At 47.9% G+C, this 22,442-nt stretch overlaps 1 protein-coding gene across 5 annotated transcripts in view; it reads left to right on the top strand.

Annotated features, from left to right (window-relative positions):
- PLPP4 (phospholipid phosphatase 4) overlaps positions 1-22,442 on the top strand; it is a gene marked incomplete at both ends in the record, with an annotated part of 118,982 nt that overhangs the window by 94,368 nt on the left and 2,172 nt on the right. For 2 of the 5 annotated variants that reach the window (XM_082673907.1, XM_082673909.1), the window contains one exon: positions 11,975-12,145. The exons of 2 other annotated variants lie outside the window; for them this stretch is intronic. In XM_082673907.1, the coding sequence (XP_082530033.1) occupies positions 11,975-12,145 (171 nt within the window). Of the gene's footprint in view, positions 1-11,974; positions 12,146-22,442 lie in introns of those variants that run through there. One more of the 5 variants, XM_082673911.1, reaches the window with a different exon arrangement.

The raw sequence follows: 22,442 nt of genomic DNA on the forward strand, positions 1-22,442 counted from the left end.
TTGTTGTCCCCATTTGGTGAACAGATGAGACCACTTGGGGGGACACCACCCTGACCTGGAACCCAGATCTTCTAACACCTAGAAGAGTTCTCTTTTTGTTCTAATTTGTGCTGTCCTGGATGAAATGATTTAAAAGCCACCAGAGTGGATTCCACCTTGTGTGGGGCAAGTCGCTGCTTGGACACTGCCTTGACGGAGTTTCTGAGTCCACAACTGGCTTCTGGACGAAGTCCCTTGCTGCCAACATCACAGGAGATGAAATGCCATATATTTGCTTTCCAAAATTGAAATGGCCTTTCTAACTTAAAAAAAAATCCACAATTCTTGTATGAACATAAAACAAATCTTTTTTGAAGTAATAACAGGGGGAGACAGCCTTTGTGTACATCAGCTAAACGAAGCTCTTGTCCTGTTTATGATCAGTTTCCTTAGGGGTGTAAGTGAGAGATGAGCCTGGTTGGTCTTTGGTGATGGGAGTTTGGTGTCAGAGAAACAAGGATGTGGGGGAAGGTTGGGAAGCCACCTGATCGGCCACCATGTCACCTGGGGCTTCAGTCCTGGGGCTGGTGGTGCAGTAACCAAAACACTGACCTAGCCTAACGTAGGGCAGAAATGTGAGGTCCATTTGTCCCCCCTTTCCATTTACGCAATATTGGGAAGGTTTGATTGGGCTGTGTGGTCAGCACCCATCACAGGCTGCCCTGGTAGTCAGCGTTTGAGCCAACTACCTTGGAGGTGGTATAGATCTTTTTTTTTTTTTTTTTCAAGTAGATGATGTACTTTTTGGTAGATCTTCTTAATGCTTAGCCCATTTACAGTCTGTGTCAAAAACCCAGTCTTCCTCCTGTGTTTCTTCTCTCTTCCATCACACTACTGTCACACTCACAGTGCTTCTGACGCCAGATGTGCAGGGCTTTCCCCACCAAGCAATTCTCTGCTGGGCGTCCTACAATTTAACTCATTTCCAACACTCTCTATCTGGAGAGAGCCTCAGATCCCACAGGTGAAGGGCGCAGTCCCACCAGGCTGCCCGCATTTCAGGCTCCAGTCACAACTCCAGGCTGTCACTTGTGTTTCTGATCAAGCAGCTGCAAATCTGAGGTTCCCATGACCCCCTCCTCCGGTTTGATTAATTTGCTAGAGCAGCTCACAGAACTCAGGGAAACACTTCCTGACATTTACCATTTTATTAAAGGATTTGATAAAGGATGCAGATGAGCAGCCAGAAAAAAAGATACATGCGGTGAGGTCTGGGAGAGTCCTGAGCATAGGACATTGTGTCCCATGGAGTTGGGGTCACCCTCCCGGTACATGGATATGTTCACCAACCTGAAAGCTCTCTGAATCCCCTACTTTTGGGATTTTTGTGGTGGCTTCATCATGTCGGTCTGATCATTCATGAACTGTTTCTAGTCCCCCTCCCCTCTCTGGAGAATGGGAGATGAAAATTCCAAGCTTCTAATCATGGCTTGGTCTTTCTGGTGACCAGCAAGCACCTCTCCAGGAGCCCCCAGACTCTGCTCAGTAGAACAAAAGGTACTCCTCGTGCTCTTACCACTTAGGAGTTTACACAGATTTTAGGAGCTCTGTGCCAGGAACCAGGGGCAGAGAGCAAAATATATATTATATATATTTTTTCTATTATTTTACACATTCCCTTCCTGTTCAGGCTGAGATCCCCAATCAAGGCTGCTAGGGGCAAGTTAGAAGGGTTTTCCCTGAGAAATCATACTGCAGGTGATACATTTCACAAAAGGCAGATGTCGTTGAGGCCACTTCCTTAGAAGACAGCGAGGCAGTAGCAGTCATTAAGACTTCCAGGGTTTCTCCTGGAGACCGTAAACCCCGTGGAGAGGCTAATCAGATGAGCATACTGGGCAAATTAATGGCTACTGCCTTTTTAGTTGTTTCTCAAATGTGTACCTTACTATTCAAATCTCGCCATCAAATTTATGCTCTGCTAAGGCCGTTGGTCAGAGGTAAGATAAAGTGATTTCCCATTAAAGTGTATCTTTATCTGAATCCTGCCCGTGCTTTTATCAGCTCCCCTAACAGTGTTATGGAAAAAGGTGATGTCTCCCTTTTGAAGGCTTACTCTTATATTTATGTTTCAGGTCATTGTGGCATATAATCAAGACTGAAAAAAAGCAAAAGTTGTCCTGGGGATTTAGACCTTCGGTAGATTAGGATGTTGTGATATGCAAAGTCACACCCCATCTTGGTGACTGTTCTTAGCTCTCTCTAGTGTGAGGAGTAATATTTATGATTCCTAATAAGAATTTTTCATCAGTCAGTGTAGGGTGGATGCGGGGAGCCAAAGCGGCTTCTGTCATTTCAAAACCCTTAATCCTCCTCGGCTGATGCTTTGCTGCTTCCCAGGATTGGTGCTTCCGGGGCTTGACAAAAGGACCACCATCTTCTTCTCCTCAAGTCAGTTTCTTTGCCTACCACTCGTGCTTCCTCTGCACTTTTCGCACATTGTGCCTGGGTTGGTTCTTTTTTTTTCTTTTTCAGAACAAAATCCTCTTTGGAGATGCAGACTGGGGTTATGCCAGGAATTTACAGTCTGCTTTACTCTGTTTGTATTTCCTGCCTCTGACATTTGCTTTCAGACTAATTATGAGCTTTTTGGTACCTTCTCCTTTTCCCCATTGCTCCTTCCTTAAACAGGGCTGAGCGGTCCTTTCCATCATGAGATGGAAATCTCGTCTGGCTCAGGTGGCTGAAGAATCAGCCTGCCTAGAAACAGGGAATGGAGGACGTGACCTTTCATGGCCATATAATGTCTTTCTGTCCCCAAGGACCTTGGCCTTTTGCCAGAGTACTTAATTGAGTGAAGTTATGTTTGTGAAAGAATAAATAGTCTCTACCATTTATATATTCATTCTGTCACCGTGTTTTGCTGACTTCTCCTCGCAGGCAGTGTGCTGGGTCCTAAGGCGTCAACAGTGACCCTGATAGTCACATGCCTACAGGGGCTATAAAACAAATAGGCAGTTAACATTGCTATAACTACAACTATGCTAGGAAAATCTGTGATTTTTTTCTCTATTTAGAAACAATTCACAATTTCTTAAGGACTGCATTAACCTTCGGTAGGTAATTTGACCTGAGCCTCCATTTCTCACCCATGTAACAGGCCCAACTTCTACATCATTGTGTTGTTCTAGGGATGCAGTGAAGCCAGGTAATGAAAGCTTCCTAGCACAGTCTGGCAGATGGAGGCTCTCAATGACTGATGGTTTTGTTGTCCTTCTGATGGAACACTCCTGGTACCTGGTAAACAGTTTCCACTTTTCTTCTTTGCTTGTTCATTGAAACAGCACTCCACCTGCCCTTCCTTCAGACCCTTAGAATCTCGTGTTGCTTCCCTTTCTGTAGCTTCTTAAATTTTTCCCCAGTATTTAGCCCAGATATCTGGGAGGTGGCTGTTAGTCTCTGGAGAACAGAGGGACTCCTGCTCTGAAGGCTCTAGGAGGATTCTGGGGTCATCCTCATAGGATGAGCCCAGGGAAGTGTGTGTGTGTGTGTGTGTGTGTGTGTGTGTTTGTGTTACACACACCATATGTCTGGAGGGTGGGCTGTGATGAAGAATTCAATGAGGGCCCAGCTCACCTCCCTCTCTCACGTTATCCTGAGCCAGTGAAGTTCCGAGCCTGACTCTAACCCTTCTCCTCCATTGGATGCAGCCCTGTCTTCTTCCTTTGTGAAACCTCCCCTGATTATCAGGTCTTTAGCCATTCATTCAGTATGTACATTTATTGAGCACCTAGTGAGTGCAGGCACAGGGTACACAGCCTCTGCCCTCGCAGAGCTGAGAATCTAGTGGAAGGGAGATAGATGCTAGACAATCACATAAATGAAAAGAGTGGTGCTAAGTGTTACGAAGGACAGGTGCAGAGGGCAGTCAGAGCCTGTTACACCTGCTGGTGGGGCCAGGGAAGGCTTCTGAGGAAGTGACATTTAAAGAGACTTGCAGGGTGAGTAGGAGTTTGTTAGGCAGAAAAGGGATGCTCATCACTGTGTTTCCTTAGAGCCCTGAAGAGTACACATCATCTGGTCCAGTTTTCATATTACCCTTCATGTCATTAATTTGTTCATTCACTTGTCTTTATTGAGCACCAATGATGTGCCTGGCACTGTTCTTGATGTGAAGGATATAATGGCAACAGACACAGACACCATCTTGGTGTCTTGGTCATGGAGCCATTCTGGTCCGTGGAACTCACATGCTTGTTATCTTTGTATGTGCATTTGTTTTGTTTCCTCTTCCATGTTCTCAGATGCACTGTGGGGAGGTAGCATGGTTTTGAGAAAGAGCATAAGTAGAAAAAACAGATGAAAGGGAAAAGAGATCAGATTTTAACTTAGGGCCTAAGGCGTGCCAGGCGCTTTGTCCAGTATGCCATGGACACTCTATCGTTGGTTCTCTCAATTGCTCTGTGGACAGCTGTTGACTTATAGATGGCAAGGCTGAACTTCAGGAGTTAAGCTCCTCTCCTTAGGTCACACAGGTAGGAGGTGATGGGGTCAGGTCGCCTACCTGGGTCCATCCAGCTGGGCTACAAGAGCACTTCTTACCTGTGCTCAGTCCCTACTTCACCTCTGCCTCACTGTAGGTTCTCAGTTCATTTTACATCTCTGTGGTTGTATCCACTAGGTCTTCTTGGCTACCTTCAGTGGGCCAGGATGGTTCTCTCCATCCCTCTGGATCGGGCGGTCAAGTGGTGTTGACTTCAACAGCCTCAAACTCTGCCTGCCTCCCCCAAGGAGCTTAGGACCCCCCCATTCTCCTTTGTCCCAGCTCCTTACCAGCTGAAAGATTTAACTCTTGTTAAATCTTAAGGCTGATGGTACCAGAGTAAGTCATTCTACCTGAGGCTGTTGGCCACTCTGACCTGCCTGGAATCACAGACAGCTCTACTGCAGGGATGAATAAACTTAACCCCCCACCCTTGGATTATATCAATTGCAATGGACTCTTGTTTTTAAAAGAAATTTTAGAGGAATCATTGGCGTGAAATTCAGAAGATTTCTGGGATTTTGAGAATTCTCTTCATTCCAGCCAAGATAGACTTTTTGTCTCCTACATCAGAGCAAAACAATCGCATTACTGCTGGATTAGAGAGAAGGAGAGACTTAAAAAAAAAATCACTGTGGGTACTGAGTCTATTCTGTAATATTATCAGAATTTCCCCTCGAAATTATAACTCTGGTTCGGTAGCTACATCAGATGCTAATGATCTTCTGTCAGTCATTTCATGAGGAATAATAACTGGCTTTCCTGTTCGGTTGAATGAGTTAGGCTACAGATGCACTGTGGACCCACGTTCTAAGATTTGTAGCGATCTTCTTTCATCCTTTTTTGAAAGTGAAATCTCTTAATCAGTAACTTAGAATGTTAATGAATATAGCTTGTCATAAAAAAGAAAACAGAACGGGCATCTTAGCTAGAATGAGCTATGCATTGAGAAACTATGAAACTGAAACTATGAATGAGAAACTAATCCTCTTAAGGAATTTGGGGCCACAGGGACATAAAAATAGGTTTCAACACAGTGAAACTTGGAATCGTAGAAGCAAGCTATGCGATGATGGGTCATGTAGCATAAGAATGGCCTGCTGGTTGTCTGACGCTCTCATCTGAGAGCTTCAGGCGTCTGCAGAGTGGGGTGGGAACAGTATCTCCGCTGGCTCCTTTAAGTTTGTTCATTTGACCAGCTAAGATCATTTTACATCTGCTGAGGGCCACGGGGGCTGCAGAATTGTGAGAGGCTGAGAACCCGGTTCCAGAATTCTCTGTGAGCAAGCATGCAGTTATGTAACTGAAGAGCTGCAGATTGCAAGAGTGGAGCTTGTGAAGGCTTTTCTTTGAGGATGGAACTTTACAGAACCAGGCCGGGTACAGCAGGAGCATGGCAGCTGCGGCAGCCAGCAGTGTTAGGAGAGCGATCACCCGGCGCCCAGTAAGGACGCTAAGCATGTCACAGGTCCTCCTGAACGCATCCTCAAGATGGCTTTGTGGGTTGAGTGCTACTAACCCCACTGCGCAAATGAGGAAACTGAGGCCCCCAGAGATGAGCTCACATGGGAGAAAGTGGCAGAGTTGAGTCCACATATGCTCGGTTTGCCCGAAAAGCCCGCTTTCTTCAACAGCGCACAATACTCCCTCCGGCTGAATGGATTATTCAATCCTCAAATCTCCCGTGTAACTTAATTTGTTGTTGTTATTGGTTTAAACAGAACCACCCCAAACTTATCGAGTGCTTCTTTGCTCTAGTGTGAAGAGAAGGGATGAATTGGTGTGCGTCATGCTCAGCGCAAGCTTAGGAGGTCATTTAAACAGTGGACCGTTAGCACCGGAAGGCAGGTGAGCTCTCGAGTTGGCAGCCTGCAGACCCAGCCCCCAGCCCTGCTGGCCCGTGGATGAGTTCATTTGGTCTGTACTGTATTCATTTCTGATGAGTTGTTAATATTTAAATGGAGACATTTCCCATAAATATCAGGGTTTCCTTCTTCTGTTACAAGATCAAAACTTCTGAGAACACTGAGCCCGTGTGGCGGACACCAGCTTGAGCAGAGGTGGGGCTGCACCTTTAAACAGGCAGGTGTTCCCCAGTTTGCCCCAGTCCTCACTACTCTCAGATGTCTCCCAACAGCGAGGCCAGGTATTAGTTGCCATTTATAATCACAAATGAAGCATTAATTTTTTCTGGAAGTGAAGTACTTCCTGGATCTGAGCGTCTAGCAATAGAACCCGGGAGGGTTTTCTGTTGCAAAAAAAATTGACTCAACATCCAACTACTTTACTCATGTTCCCCATCTGCCTGGCTCCCCTGGGCGTGGTGTGGTGGCCGCTTGTGGTTCAGCCTCTTATTTTGCAGAGCAACCTGAAGCCCAGAGAGGGAAAGCACCTTGTCCAAGATCGTGCATTCAGTTAATGGCAGAGTCAAGGTGGGAACCTGGATCCCTGACTCCCAACAGCCCTCTCCTGTCAGGGTCTGCAAAGTGCTGACTAGGCATGCTTGTTTCCACATCCTTGGTCTTGGGTGGTCTTGTGGAGATGCACTGGCAAACTCAAAACACCCTTCAACATGAAAAGTTACTCAACCACCTGGTATTGCCCTTCTCCCTCTTGGAAAAGAAAATACTAACTCTTTGAGGATCATATAATGAAAAATTTGTACAGCCGCATTAGAACACAATTCCATTTGTGGTGCCAGGAATTATCAGTTTGTCTGGGGAAATTCATTATAATTAGCAGAAGTGAAAAATACAACACGAAAAGCTGGGTCTGTCCTCCTGATTCTTATCTCGTTTTTTTGAAAGCTTTTTTCTTTGGTGCTGGTTTTCTTATTTCTTGCAATCCTTGGGGTCCAAACCTCTTCCACTTGGTTGAAAAGTCAACTGGGGAGGAAAAAGCAAAACAACATTCTTTCACCTAAGCTGTCTCAGTAAATAGACCTTTCTTTGCAAAGGGAATGTTGTAAACCTGTGACAATTCATCTATGCAGCTGGAGAGAAGAATCAGTGATTTCCTTTCAGAATCACTGGGCAGGCAGATAGACCTGTTAATGCGACATGCCTGGCATCACCACCTGGACCAGCAACTTGTACTGTGATGCTTTGCTTATTGACTCTTCATTGATGACAGCCAAGTGAGCACTGAAAATGCCAGAAACGGGGTGGGGGGGTGGAAGCCACACTCTTTCATCTGCTTCCTAGTTTAGAAGCTCCAAGAGCATCTTTACTTTTCACAGCCAGATCAACATAGAAATATTTACAATCAGCTGCTTCCAGCCAAGAAAACCTGCTACAAGCTCTGAAAGGAAGGGGCACATGCTCTTCCCACCATCACCATGAGTGCGTGTGTGTGTGTGTGTGTGTGTGTGTGTGTTCTGAACTCTCTTCTACCCCTGAAGAGGTAGACTCGGTTTTCTCTCACACCACTGGCTTGGGATTGTTCTAATCATATTTCTGTTAATAATGTTAGCAAAATATGAATGCATTTATCCTGTTTTATAATCCCGATCTTCCAAAATGTCCAGTGCTCTGCCTGCATCTTTGCTCAATTCTCAGTTTTATTTCCTAATCATGCTGGAAGCAAGGACCGTGTTTCAGGGGGAAGACGGTCGCTTGGAACGACTGTCATCTCACCTGCCCCTCACTAGCATAAAAACTTCTGCAGCCCCTCAGGGTCTCAAATGCATGTTTCTTTGAGCAGAGAAGAGGGTGGTGTTTGGCTAGAATTGGAAAGAAGTTCTTTAAAAACCTTTCTGTTTGCTTTTTCTCCCAGTTGAACTTGAATCTGAGCCTTGGTAAGTCCCAGGATCTCAGAGCTGGAAGGCTCATGGGAGATTACATCCTGGTCCCAAACCCCCAGCCTCACAGGAGGAGGTGGCAGAAAAACTGGGGGATCCTCTGAATTCAGGATGGTTTGGTAGAGCCTAATTCTTATTCAGTTGGTATTTGGGAAAGCAGGAATTTTGACAAAGCGCCTGAGCTGCCCACAGCTGGGACGTGCCTCCTGGGCCAGAAGGAAATGCCTCAGAAGCCCTTTGCCAAAGGACATCACGCTGGTTCAGTAACTGTAGGAATATCAGTGAGAAAGTGACAAGCGTAAGGTTTAGCATGGAATCCGAGTCTCTCATGTCAGCTAGACAAGGGTGCACAGTGCTGCTCTAAAAGTGCTGCCCGGAGGCCCAATAGGATGTGAGACTGGCTGCTGGTGGTTGCCCACATGATCCAGGCTGTTGAACTCAGCCTTTAAAATGCCTTTGAATTCCTCCTCCTTTTCAAAGAAGTAGATGCTTTCTCCATTTTGGAGGACCTGCAGCGTGGGTCCCACTGAGCAGGAGAGAGTATGCTTTACCTGCTCTCCAAAGGATGAGCCACAGCCTCCACTGTCAAAACTGGCCAAATCTGAGTTCCTGGGGGCAAGGAGGTGACCGGGTGGAAGCTGAGGGTCTGGCCTCAAACCACCTGCCCCAGGACTTGACCTTGGAGGGTTTTCAGCGGCCCCTTCTCTTGTCCATCTTGTGAATATGCCCAGAGGCTCAGGGCTGTTGGCTGCTGAGCTGGGACTCATATGTCTTAAAGTCTCCAAACCATTTTTTATGGGGACACATACATTCCTGCTCAACATCCCCTCTACGCTCATTGACCTTCTTTTTAATGAGACTTCTTTTCCCAAGAGATGACAATTGGCAACACCCAGGGCTGCCTCTTCTCTGATTCAAATCTTGGAAACTTTCATCCATAATCCTACAAAGCCCCAGGGCAGATCTTTTAGGCTCGCCACATTCAATGTACAGTCATCCCTCAGCATCCTTCGGGGAATGGTACCAGGAGCCCCACAGATACCAAAATCCATGGATGCTCAAGACGCTTGTATAAATGCAGTAGCAGTAATTAGGTGGGTAGACTGCTAAACTGTCAGATTTGAACGAAGTCCGTTACTCCTCCTGTAAGAGCTCAGAATGAGGCCGGTACCCACCAGAACCAAGTGTCCAGCCCTCTCCCACTCTGTTACCTCAGGGCAGAGTGTGAACGAAAAGCAGAGACAGAGCGAAGTGGGTGAGGATGGGCAATTAAGAACCCGTTGCACTTGCTAGGAGGGTGATGGCCAAATGGGGCCGCTTTGGACACCCTGTAAATCATCTAATACCCTTCATCATAGCAGACAATCCAGAACAGGCCTGGGCAATGCAGTTTGGCGCCTAGTTTTACTTTAAACAGAATATTCAGTATATGTTGGCACTGCTTCCTGTTTGAGCACAAATCATTATTCAGAAATGTTTAAGTGCTTCATTTTTATTCCTGAGATAAACCTGGCTTAATATCCTGTTTAAAAACAAAAATACTCTGTTACTTGTTTAATTTGATTGCTGAAAAAGTTCTGCTTTGGTACAAGCTTGTGTTCATACTTGGGGAACCCCGTTTAAGAAGACACGTTATTATCAGAGATAATTTGTTAAAGTTGCAGGTTATTCATTTTTATGTACTATAACCATGATTATCTTGAACCTACAATTTAGGCTCTTGCTTTTTTCTCTTAGCATCGTGTCCTAAGTATTGTCTGTAGTGTACATAATCACAGTAATTTCCATGGTTGCATCATAATCCATTGAATGGAAATATCCCAGTTCTTTATCTTTACATTTTCCCATAATTATAAATAACTTTGAGCAGAATATCTTCTAGATTTCTCTATAGTTTTGTATTATTTCCTGAAGATGGACTCTCAGAGATGTTGTATAACGAGGATGAATGTGCTGTAGGCCAGACCTTCTCAGACTTTGGGGCACACACAGCTCGCTTGTGGATCTGGTGAAATACGGATTCTAACTCAGTAGGTCTGGGGTGGGTCTGACATTCTGTATTTGTGACAAACTCACTGATGCCGAGGCCGCTGCTCAGGTTTGACAGTCTCTTAAATCCTTGGTGTTATGACATTAGACCCATTCTACCAAATCTACCAAATCACTGTGCGGTCTGGTTACCTAAGAGCTCTGCCCTCAGGCCTCAGGAGTATTTTCTCATCAAGAGAAAAGTTTTGAATAGGCTGGTGTCTAGAGAAGGTGGGAGCTGTAGCCCCTGCCTTCAACAAAAGCATCTAAACTCACTCCTGGCTGCCATTAGACTCACCTGGGGAGGACTTCCCTGGTGGCGCAGTGGTTAAGAATCTGCCTGCTAATGCAGGAGACACGGATTCGAGCCCTGGTGCGGGAAGATCCCACATGCTGTGGAGCAGCTAAGCCCGTGCGCCACAACTACTGAGCCTGCGCTCTAGAGCCCGCGAGCCACAACTACTGAGCCCACATGCCACAGCTACTGAAGCCCACACGCCCTAGAGCCCATGTTCCACAACAAGAGAAGCCACCGCAATGAGAAGCCTGTGCACGGCAGTGAAGAGTAGCCCCCACTCGCCGCAACTAGAGAAAGCCGCGTGCAGCAACAAAGACCTAACGCAGCCAAAAATAAATAAATAAATAAATAATTATTTTAAAAAAATAGAATCACCTGGGGAGTCCCCCCGCCCCCCCCCCCGCACACACACACACAGGCACGCACGCACACACACCACTAAGGTCCACTCCAGACCAGTGCAAACAGAATGTCTGACAATGATACCTGGCTACCAGTAGTTTTGAAAGCTTCCCAGGTTTTAAAGGTGACTCCGTGTGTAGCCGGGGTTGAGGACCGTTGTTCTAAGCCCACAGAAGACCCACGTTACTCACTGAGTTCAACTGTGGTTTAAACCTGACTGGATGGAAGGCTTGGGGTTCACATACTACCCCCGACTCCACACTTTTGACAATGGATTCAGCACAGCTATGAGTTGTCTTTGCAATTCTAAAAATTAATAACCATAATCTGTAAGAGAAAATAAGGAATTTGTCATCATTGGTTTCTCTGTCAAACTCACTTCTCCACAGCACTTGCTGTTCCAGCTTTACTGAGTGCCACCAAGCCAGAAATCCCTTACTTTCCTTCCCCCTCCAAAGCTATGCTGTCATCACAGTCATTTGTTTTGCATGCACTCTTTTTTCTTGGCGAAATCAACACGTTGTGTTAAAACTCTCTATTAGCGTGGCCATCACCTTCATTCAGACCGTGAGCCCCTTGAGACCAGATATAGACTCTGAGGCATCCTTTTATTCCCCCCCCACCTTGATCAGTGCCTGTCTAGTGCACAGTAGACACCCATTAAGTCATTGTTGAATGAATGAATGAATGAAATAGAATAGATTTTGATCACATGCGAGCCTGGAAGGTCATTCTCATTGTTGACCTATTCTCATTCTCATACCAGCGTGGTTCTAGCAAGAGCACAGATTGCCTAGATGGTGCCAGGTGCCAACATGGCCTTGGCCCTGGTAGTGTGCAAGATGGCAGACAGAACGCTCAGGGTGCCCTGTGTCCCTGCTGCTTCCCACCTGCTAGAGTAACACCTGCTGTTTCTCTTCGGCAGTTGCCTTTTCGGGACTCGGCTTCACGACGTTTTACTTGGCTGGCAAGCTGCACTGCTTCACTGAGAGTGGGCGGGGGAAGAGCTGGCGGCTCTGTGCTGCCATCCTGCCCCTGTACTGCGCCATGATGATCGCCCTGTCCCGCATGTGCGACTACAAACATCACTGGCAAGGTGAGTTCCTGCCTGGGGCCCGCCCAGTCCTTGGGCCGTCTGCCTCTCTCCTGCAGGGAAGCGGGGAGACATACACCTACTGGGGAGAGGTAAGTGCCCACTGTGAGAAGCCAGAGTAGGCTGAAATGACAGAGCAGACACAGTTTTAAAGAAAATGCACCTGTTCAGGTGAGTTCTGGCCTTCATACTGTCCTTGCTGGGGACAGAATCGGAGTTCCTCCCCCTCCTTCATGCTCCAGTAGACCCCTCAGGTCCTGCTAGGATGGCAGGCGCTCAGTCACAGACTCAGATGGACTTCCCTGCTGGACCCCTTGCCTCCATCTCAGACTTGATGCCAGGTGGTTGTTGGCTCCTTTCACATCTCAGGTCCATCCCACAAGGACATATCTGTCACCATGTCCAGGCCAGGCATGGATGTCAGCAGCCACTGCAAGGCTGAGTGAGGCTTACCTGTGTGTATCAGTCCTGGGGAATCTGTGCAAAGTCAAAATAACACAGAACAAGTGAGGGGCTTGTTCCTGGAATAAAACTAAACCATGCCACGCCCCTCTGCAGATCGGCTGCAGCTCTCAGCTTGACTGGACCACAGTAGCATCTGCCACTGCAAGAAAGGGAGCAGAGGCAGAGGCGATGTCCACAGGATGTGTGGCCTCTGGGAGCGCAGGGTCTAGGGCTGTGTTTCCCAAAGGCCGATCCTCAGATCACCTGGACCAGGCCGCTCTGAGCTAGGAGCTGGATTCTTGGGGGTGGGTCTGGAGTGGCGGCCAGGAATCTGCATTGTTAACAAGCCAGTTTGTTAATTCTGATGACATCTGAGAATTACCATGGAGAGCTCCACTGTGTCAGCCTTCAGCAAACGCACTGAATTAAATGCGCCTAATCCAGCTTCCCTGGACGAGTGGCCTATTCTGCGATTGGTCTGTGGCCTCCACCTGCTCTTCCCTTCCTGTCTTCCTACTGTCAGCAGGCGCCATTCCCCTCCTCCCCCTTTTCTGACCGCCCTCTTCTCACCTCTTCCCAGGTGTTCCAGTAGTAGTGAGGCGGCAGTTGAGGCTAGAGGTGAGGGGAACTCCTAGTTGGAGGTGCCTTTGCCCCACCTTCTCCGGAAGCCTTCTGCTCCGTCTCTGGCCTCAGCTCCACCCTCCACCCTCCTGGAACTCACGTTCTGGGTGTCATGAGCCTCCAGCTTCAGCCTGGCGGGTGAAGGGGGAAAGGGAGACTGATGCGCGGTCTGGACAGGTGGAGGCATCAAGCACTGATGGGGGTCTTGAGGCCATGCTGATGGGGGCAGTCAGTTGAGGCCCATCAGGCTGGACCCGGAGCCCTCCCTTGTTCTCTGCTTTTATCAGTGACTTGGATGAAGTTCTGGGTACATGAGACCACATAATGAGAGAGGGGCAGGGAGAGGATCGCTGAGCCAACAGCACAAGGGTAAACCATTGCACCCTTGGAACTAGGAATATTTTCCAACAGAATCATTGTGGCGCGTATGATTAGGGCATTTCCCCATGAGAACTGTTATGGGCTAGATGGCATTTCACGGACCGCTTCTCATTTATCCTTGTAAACTGTAGTTTCTTCTTCTGAACATGGGGACAATAATCCCCCGATATTTCCCGGAGCCGTTTCACAGGCTGAATGAAATGATGGATCTGAGCGTACTTTGTAAGTGAAAATGCATTGCCCCAGTGTGAGTCGGTATTGTCGTTGCTTAGAGCATCATTTCTAAAGAAGGATGTGTGTGTTTCCCAAACCACTGATTTCGAGGTGGACATGCTTTTGGAACATGGTCTGTTTGTAAGCCGTGAATCCCTGGTTTCCACTTTTATTCAGCCACTTAGGACCTGGGAAATGATTAAGGGTTTTAGAGTTGAAGAGATTTTGGCTTCATCTTGGAAGGTAGTAAGAGCTTTTGGGTAGTGATCTTGTCTTGAAAACCTAAGACGTGAGGTTGGCCTCTATTAAATGCTCTTTTGTTACTCATTACCGAGCTGCGGCTGGCGTGTCATGAAAGGATGAAGGATCACAGCTCTTGGCTTTGGGGAAATGCTGGACTCCTGATGCAGCTGGTGCACTCGAGGCCTGCTGGCAACAGGGCTTCACACCCATTCTATCCAACTGGCACAGAAAGGAACTTGGAGCAGTAGAGGGAGAATATTAATGCTCTGTGGGCTGATGGGAAAGCAAAGCAAGAGAATCTATGATCAGTGATGTTTAGGGCCATACTTGGGATGGGGGGGGCAAGCCAAAATTGCATCATGGTAGACTCCTGCAGCCAAAACTGAATGTACCCCAGTTGGTACAGGTCATGGGTGTGGCCCAGCTATCCATTCGGCTGTGCCATCGTCTGTTCAGTTTGTACCCAGGAGTCAGCCAGGGGTGGAGCGTGCCTTTCCTGGGATCCTCTAATGGGCTCCGAGTCAGGCTTATTTCACCTGAATTCCCCTTTATGAGGCCATCCGTCACTGTCTATACCAGTGGTCTCAATGGGGGCAACTGAACCTCCCAGGGGACATTTAGCAATGACTGGAGACATCTTCGCAAGTAGAGGTGGTGTTTGTGGTGGGTGCTACTGGCATCTCGTAGGTAGAGGCCAGGGATGCTACTAAACATCCTACAGTGCACAAGATAGCACCTTCCCCACAGCCCCGAATGTCTGTTGCTGAGGTTGAGAAAGCCTGACCTGTAGCCACATCTCAGCTCCATCTTTCTTTCCCTTATTACGTCTTAAGAAGACGCAATGTTCAGTGAGTGGAAAATTGTATTCATTCAACACTCACTTATTAAGGGAGAAATCAAAGAGGCTGCCAGGGTTTCCAGAAGGGATGGATAGTGAGGCCTTCGACTGCTGTGCAGGTGGGTGTTTGAGGCAGGATGCCCGACCGAGAGTAATAAGTTGTTGCTCTTTGGTGGACTGAGGTGTCCAGTGCCCGTGGGCGGGGGTCATCTGTCATGATGAGAATTCACGGGGAGACCCATAGGCAGCAGCACAACCTGAGAACCTCTCATTATAGACTTCAGTTAACAACATTAATATTACGAGACTTTTATGACTCCATTCCAATTTTGATTTAAGCAACTGCGCCCGATGTGGCAGGATATCCAATTACTCGATTACATATTCATATACAGTAAATAGCCCGTAATCTCAAACGCTTTGCTCTGTTCATTATCATGGGGGTTTTCTGTTATTGACGCCCTTCTGGTCTTTTCTGCCTTTCCAGCTCCACTCCAAACACACAAGTCTGTTGTTTCATTAAGTGAGGAAAATGGAGGGCACAGGCCATGGTCTGGAGGGGCAGTGAAACACTTAGCAGGACCTCTTCAGAAATAAAAGCACTGGCTGGATAATAAATCTTTATCTGGCTAAGGTTCTCCACGTCTTTGTGACATGCTGGCTTTCGGGTCAGCCAGAAGCTAGAGAGTCCATGGGTGAGGCCGACCACAGGGCCAGTGCTTCACAAAGAAGCTTACGTTTGTGATTAACTGTGTTTTCAGAGTTAAAACTTGTGGAATTTCCATGCTGGGAAGAACATCTGTAGAGAAAAACGCACAGAAAGAACAGAGCACCTCATTGAAGCCTCTTCTGCCCCAACTCACAGTCTTGTGTGAGTGTGGTTTCCAGTCAGTGGACAGTTATAGCTAGAAGTGGCAGGAGTGTGTTGTTTTTCTCCATTAATGGACATAATGAGGAGCTGCCTCTGCCCTCAAATCCCTGGATCTGGGTCCAGGCTTTCCTTGTGTGACTCCAGGTTTCGGGTAGCCTTCTAACCAACGCTAATTCTCTAATCATAGGTCATTTTAAGCAGCGCTGAGTGCCTGTGTAGTGTTTCGTCATAAGAAAGAGCACCTCCCTCTGAATATAATCCAGAAAACCATGTCTCAAGGGAGGAAGCAGTCATTTGTTTCCACCCAGCCTGAGGCTGGAACGCATCCATGTCAGTCACAGATGCCATGCTTGACTGGGCTGAAAATTTCAAGATGGCGCCATTGCCTTTGCCAGGTTTCTCTGACTGGACTGTGAAGGGTCTGTGATGTGAAATGAATTTATGTGTAGTTTCCAGCCTCTGCAGATGCGGTGTTTGGGGACAGAGACACAGCACCCGACTGTACGTGAGCCACACTAACAAGCCAGGTAGAGGCTGCTCCCTCCTCTCCCCCCACATTCACCCTACACACACACACACACACACACACGCATGCACGCGCACGCACACACGCACGCACGCACACACACGCACGCAACGGACGCACACGCATACACACACACACGCACACACGCGCACACACGCACGCACGCACACACACACACACACACACACAGTTGAGGCACACACACTGTTCACCAGGCCTCCCTCCCTTGGGCTGTCAGAACCAATCTCTAAATTTTCTAAATGAAGTGACTTGAAAAGGAGACTTTGGAATGAAACCATTGTTCCCACCAAAACCCACCAGCCTTACATAGAACAAAAACACTGAGATTCTCCCTCCGAGATCCTCCGTCCTGAGTGAACTGATCTCCCCTCATCTTCCCTCTGCGGTCAGCTGTCCCGGGTGGTGGGGTCTGCGTTCACATTTGTCTTCAGCTGCCAATGCTGCTTGGGGTCTGGGGACCTCTGAGCCTTGACTGCCCATGAGTCTGCCCGTCTCTGCCTTCATACCCAGGGCATCCCCGAGAGAGGGCTCAAGCGGTCTGCAGCCCCAGGCTGCCCCCTCCCTTTTAATCAGAACCCACTGGACAGGGAGCTTTGGGCCTCAAGAGAGGCTTTCTCAGCCAGGCCCTCTGCCCTCTGCCCTCTGCCCTGGCGTCCCTCATTCCTTAGTTCCCAGGGAAGATGGGTTTGGGCTGCTCCCAAGTCTCGTTGACCACCTGGCTTCATGTATTCGAGGGAATGCTCTCCTCTGTTTTCTGTGATTTTCTCTGGTTTCTTCTGTTGGCTCTATGTTCAGAATAGTTCCAGAATCCAACTTCCTTTTCCCACTGTAGTCCACCCTCACCTGTTGCCTGGCTTATTGCTGAAGCCCGGCTGCCATTCTCCCTCCTTCCTCCTTTGCCCCTCACACTGCAGCCAGAACGAGCCTTTAAAGCCCTGTCACATGTGGTGCCTCACCTCCGCGAAAAGCCCCTGGTCACTCCCCATTGCTGTCAGCGTCAAAGCCCAGGTCCTGCAGTGGCATTAAGATCTGGTCCCTCGGTTCCTGCCTCCCGGTTAGTATTCTGCACTGCCCCTCCTTGTTCATGCCAGTGCTTTCCCACCTCAGGACCTTTGCACTGGCTCTCTCCCGTGCCTGGAATGCTCTTCTCTCAGATGTGTGTGTGGCTCCTTCCCTTTCCCCTCCTAATCTTAGGTCGAGTGAGGCCGTCTTAAATGACCATTCTGCTGAAATCGCAGCCCGTCCACCACACTCCCTGTGGCTCTCACCTTTGCTCGTTTATTACCACCGTCTGACAAACTAAGTCATTTCTTAGTATTGATTATTGTCCGGTCTTATCTACTTGAGTAGGAGTCTGCAAACTTTTTCTGTAAAGGGTCAGATAGTAAATATCTTAGGCTTTATGTGGGTCATACAGTCTCTGTTGTAGCTACTCAAGTTGGCAATGGTGGCGTGAAAGCAGCTAGAGACAGCATGTAAATGAATGGTGCACATAGTTTGCTGAGCTCTGTACTAGAATATACTCTCTCTGTGTGCAGGGATTTGTGTCTCTTTTGTTGGCATGACACTTAGTAGGTACTTGTGTTAGTTTCCTAGGGCTGCTGTAACAAAGTTCCACAAACTGAGTGGCTTGGAAGAATAGAAATCGTCTCATGGTCCTGGAGGCTAGAAGCGGAAAATCAAGGTGTTGGCCGGCCACACTCCCTCTGACACCTGTACGGGAAAGAGCCTTCCTTGCCTCTTCCAGCTTATTAGTCCCAGATATTTCTTGGCTTATGGAAGCATAATTCCAGTCTCTGCCTCCATCTTTACATGGTATTTTCCTTGTGTTTCTTCACATCATCTTCCCTCCGTGTGTGTCTGTCCCTGTGTCCAAATTTCTCCTTTTTATAAGGACACCAGTCATAGTAGATTAGAGCCCATTCTACTGATCTGATTTTAACTTTCTCATCTTTATACGGACTCTATATCCAAATAAGGCTATATTCTGAGGTACTGGGGGTTAGGACTTCAGCATATCTTTTGGAGGAACAATTCTTGATGCATAACAGTGCTCAATAAATATGTGTGGAACGAATGAATGAATGATTTTGACTAAATCATATTCCTTTCTTACTAGTATCTTTTTTTCTATACACTGGTTTTACTAAAATTATTCTTTGCAAGTTCTTTCTCTTCAAAAAGGAACAAAAGAAGTGACCTTTACAGTTCACCCATTCACTCATGCACTATGTTGCCTGTGTCCAGGCATTCTCTGGTGGAGGCCATCAGTATTGAGGGAGACAGACTTGGCTCTGCCCTGCCAGCTCACAGTGTACCAGGTAGATTGTGCATTCTCTGTGCTATGTAAGTTCTTTTATAGAAACTCAAAGTCACAAAAACAGGACGCTTCATTAGTAGTAGAATAAAAAGAACAGAAACAATCATGTGAGGTTGTTGAGTTATCCAGAGCTGGTATTTACCCTAGGGTCATGGGTCATAGAGCCCAAGGCACACAAGGTCCCAAGTCACACCAGCTGAGTGATGTTGGATGTTGCCATGGCAACAGAGAGGGCTGTGTTCCTCCCTAGGACTTGACAGCACATCTTCAGAAGCCTTTCTGCTTGTTTGTGTCGGAGCAGGTGAGCAGGGCTGTCACCTCAGTAGGCCAGACTCCATGAGACCCTTTCCTGTCCTTTGACCTCATAAGAAGGGGTTGGGGTCATGCCCATTTTATGGGTAAGGATTCGAATCCAAGTTGCCTGATTCAAAGTCTAGCCCTCTTTCTACTACCATTGGAGCATATTAGGTGTTGATTCTAACCTCCCCTTTTAAATAGCTTTGTTGAGGTATAATTCATAACTCATAATTCGTAAATTCTCCCTTTTAAAGTGCACAATTCAAAGGTTTTTAGTATCTTCAGAGTTGGGCAACCATCACCACCATCTAATTCCAGAAAATGTTCATGTCTTCCATCCACTGCAGCCCCTGGCAGCCATGAATCTACTTTCTTTCTCTGGATTTCCCTCTTCTGGACATTGCATATTCTGGGCATCACACAATATGTGGCCTTTTGTGGCTGGTGGTGTCTGTTCTTTAGTGCATCTTGTAGATGTTGTTCAGTGCATCTCAGTTCACCAAACATTTACTGAATGTTTGCTGGGCTCCGGGGAAATGAAGGTGAGGCAGTCAAGGGGGGAGTCAACACCGAGAGGTAGATGTGGGCTGAGAGGTGCACAGGCAGCAGCCCAGAGAGCCAGTGGGGACCCTGGTCCAGGCTGAGGGGACGTGGAACACCCTTCTTTTCCAGCCCACACCAGAAGCCTAGTCAACTTACGTCCTATAGACTTACAATGACACCACCCCCTGAGAGAAGATGGACCTTCCTTCAGTTTCTCAGACTTGCCACGCCCCTTCCTTCCTCTGCCTAGAAGACTGCGCTGTCCTCCCTGCCTCCACTTCCCCCTCCCCCGGGTTCACACCTGGTTGTCCTGCAGGGCTGGCTGGTGGGTCTTGTCCTCAGTGAAACTCCCCCGGTCCAGACAAGCCAGGCCACTCTCTGGCTGATCTCACAGACCCACCTGCTCCCTCATGGCGTGCACTATAGCTGCAACTCACTGATAAGACTGTCACTTCCCCTAGGACTGGGAACGTGTCTGTTTTGTTTAGCCTCGTGTCCTAGGACCGGGCATCACGCCTGATGCCTGATCCCTGTGCAACATACGCGATGGATGAATGACATGAAGGCTGAGTGAGGAGACTGCAGCGTGTGTACTCCGGGGACACGGAGCTCCACATATGCCCCCATTGAATCACAGCCCCACCTTGTCCCATGCTACCATATTTGGGGTGAAGTCAAACCCAAGTAGTTTCTTTCCCTAATAAAGGCCCACTTGTCGCCTGCCTGCTTTTCTGTCAGCACACGCTCTATAGAATGTGAATGTGATTTCATCAAGTGGCACTTGGTGGCATTCTCTCTCATAAAGTAAGTCATTTTGTAAATCTTGTTCACCACCTTTGTGATGAACAGAGCCCCGGATGACTTTGTTGAGAAGGCGCCTTCGCTAGACCTTTCATTGCCCTGGTTACTTCTGATAACTGTGGTGGCACCTATGATACCACTTTTTACTCATTCCATTAAATGGGAAAACAACATTGACAGCAATCACCATTCTCTGGCTTGCTGCCGCACCAGTCAGCCTGGGGAACATATACTCAGAATGATTTGATGTCTTTTGGTCAGTGATGCACCTAATAAAATGCCTTGTCACAGAAAATAGAAAGTCAAATGGCATTATTTGTAGGTTTTGCTGTGTGGTCTATGCAGTAGTCAGTGGCTTAAATGCAGGTGTCCTGGATCATTTCAGATACTAATAAAAATAACACTCTGTGGGGCTGTTCACTGGGGCTATTGGAAAAACAAAACAATAGTGTGACTCTAAGACCTTGAACTGGAAAAAGCCCTGGCACATTTCACAGGCTGCTGGCCACAGGCTGTGTGAAGAGTTTCTCAGTTTAAGGAATTTGATTTAATCGTGTTAATTATGCCTCGTGACTCCAGTGAGGAATTCATAGTACATATCACTTTCCAGTTTCTTGGGTGACAGGTGTTTTTTAAGTTCACGTGTTTATTTAAAATGCTGTGAAAGTTTGGCCATGCTGAAGAGATGACAACTGTAGACGGCTGAGTTGGTGTGTGAGAAGAAGGATGGGAAAGGACTAGAAAGGCCCCAGTAGTGCCGGAGAGGAACAGAGGAACAGTGATAGACACTGTTTTTTTAGACAATGTATTTTAAGGTCTTGCTTTGTGTTGTGCTCTGGGATATACTGCTCAGCAGCAGTTCTCATTAAATCATTGTCACGACTCAGTGACGTGGATATTGAAATTTGCGTTTGAGAGCTAGGGAGACTGAGGCTCCGAGGTGCAGTCTTGCCCTGGTCGGGGCTGCAGTGTCTCTGTCGAGGATGCCTCAGCTGGGAGGATTCTCAGGCCGCGGGTGAGAGTACATGCTGGATACCTTACCATGGCCCCAGATGCCTGCTCTGGGAGCGAGGATGGGCCCCTGGGTCTCACTGATGTCTCTCTCCGATGGTCCTCTCCTCCCCTCCTACCTTGGAGGCTACTCACCAGGGCTGAGTGGCCACTCATCTTGTTTTCCTCGCTTTTCTGCCAGGTGGTGGCTACAGTCGCACCGTGTTTGCACTCCTACGGAGAGGAGGTAGCTACAGTTATTCATTCTCTCTCTGACCTGTTAGAATGACCTTTGTTTGTAAGAGACGTTTTATCCCGATCAGGGACGGGACCTACTTTCGGAATACGCCCTGGCAGCTTCCAGTGATCTGAAGGCAGCCTCAGGAGGCTGACCCTGGGGACCAGGTTCCTGGGACACTCACACGAGAAGGCCTCTCAGCAGCCGCGCACTTGCTCCTAAGGAGGGAACTAGAGGGGGCACCGGGGCCCACACAGGACACCGCAGGGCAGTCACCAGAATCCAGCCTCCAGTTACTGTGCACATATTCGTTCATCCACTTCCTTCCGCCAACTTAATTCTGCGTAAGGTGATCAAAGTGCTGTCCCAGGCACTGAGGAATCAGCAGCCAGGGACCCAGACAGAGCCCCTGCCCTGGTAGAGTGTAGAGTCCAGTGTTAAACATTACATCATTGCACAGCTCGGTACGATTTGCCATTCTTATCCCCCGGGGGCTAATGAAAGTGTATCCCTGGGAGACAGGGTCTAGTCTGGAGGTCAGGTGATGCATCCTTGCACAAGGATGTTGAGTGGAGCTTGGAAGGATGAGTAGGAATTGAATAGGTGAGATGAAGGGAAGGGGTTCCCAGGGTTGAAGGGGAGAAGGGGGAGGAAGCAGACACATTGGAGAAACAGAAGGAAGATGGTGGCTGCAGCAGAGTGAGGGGACGGGGATGGCTGGGAGGTCGGCAGGACCAGGTATGTGGCTTTGAAGGCCGTAGGGCCTTAATCAAGTCCCTAAGAGCAGTGGGAAGGCGTCTAATCAGGCGGATAACCTCATCTATTGTTATGGAATAAGATATTATGGAAAAATCCAAACAAACTTTTTGGCCAACCCAATATTTGCACTTGGGAAACCATCACTAGCAGCTGTGTCCACCCTCAGATGCCAGAGCAGGGTCTGGGCACCTGTT

This window comes from Grampus griseus, assembly GCF_964374135.1.
Source record: "Grampus griseus genome assembly, chromosome: 16".
NCBI classification, from domain to species: domain Eukaryota; kingdom Metazoa; phylum Chordata; class Mammalia; order Artiodactyla; family Delphinidae; genus Grampus; species Grampus griseus.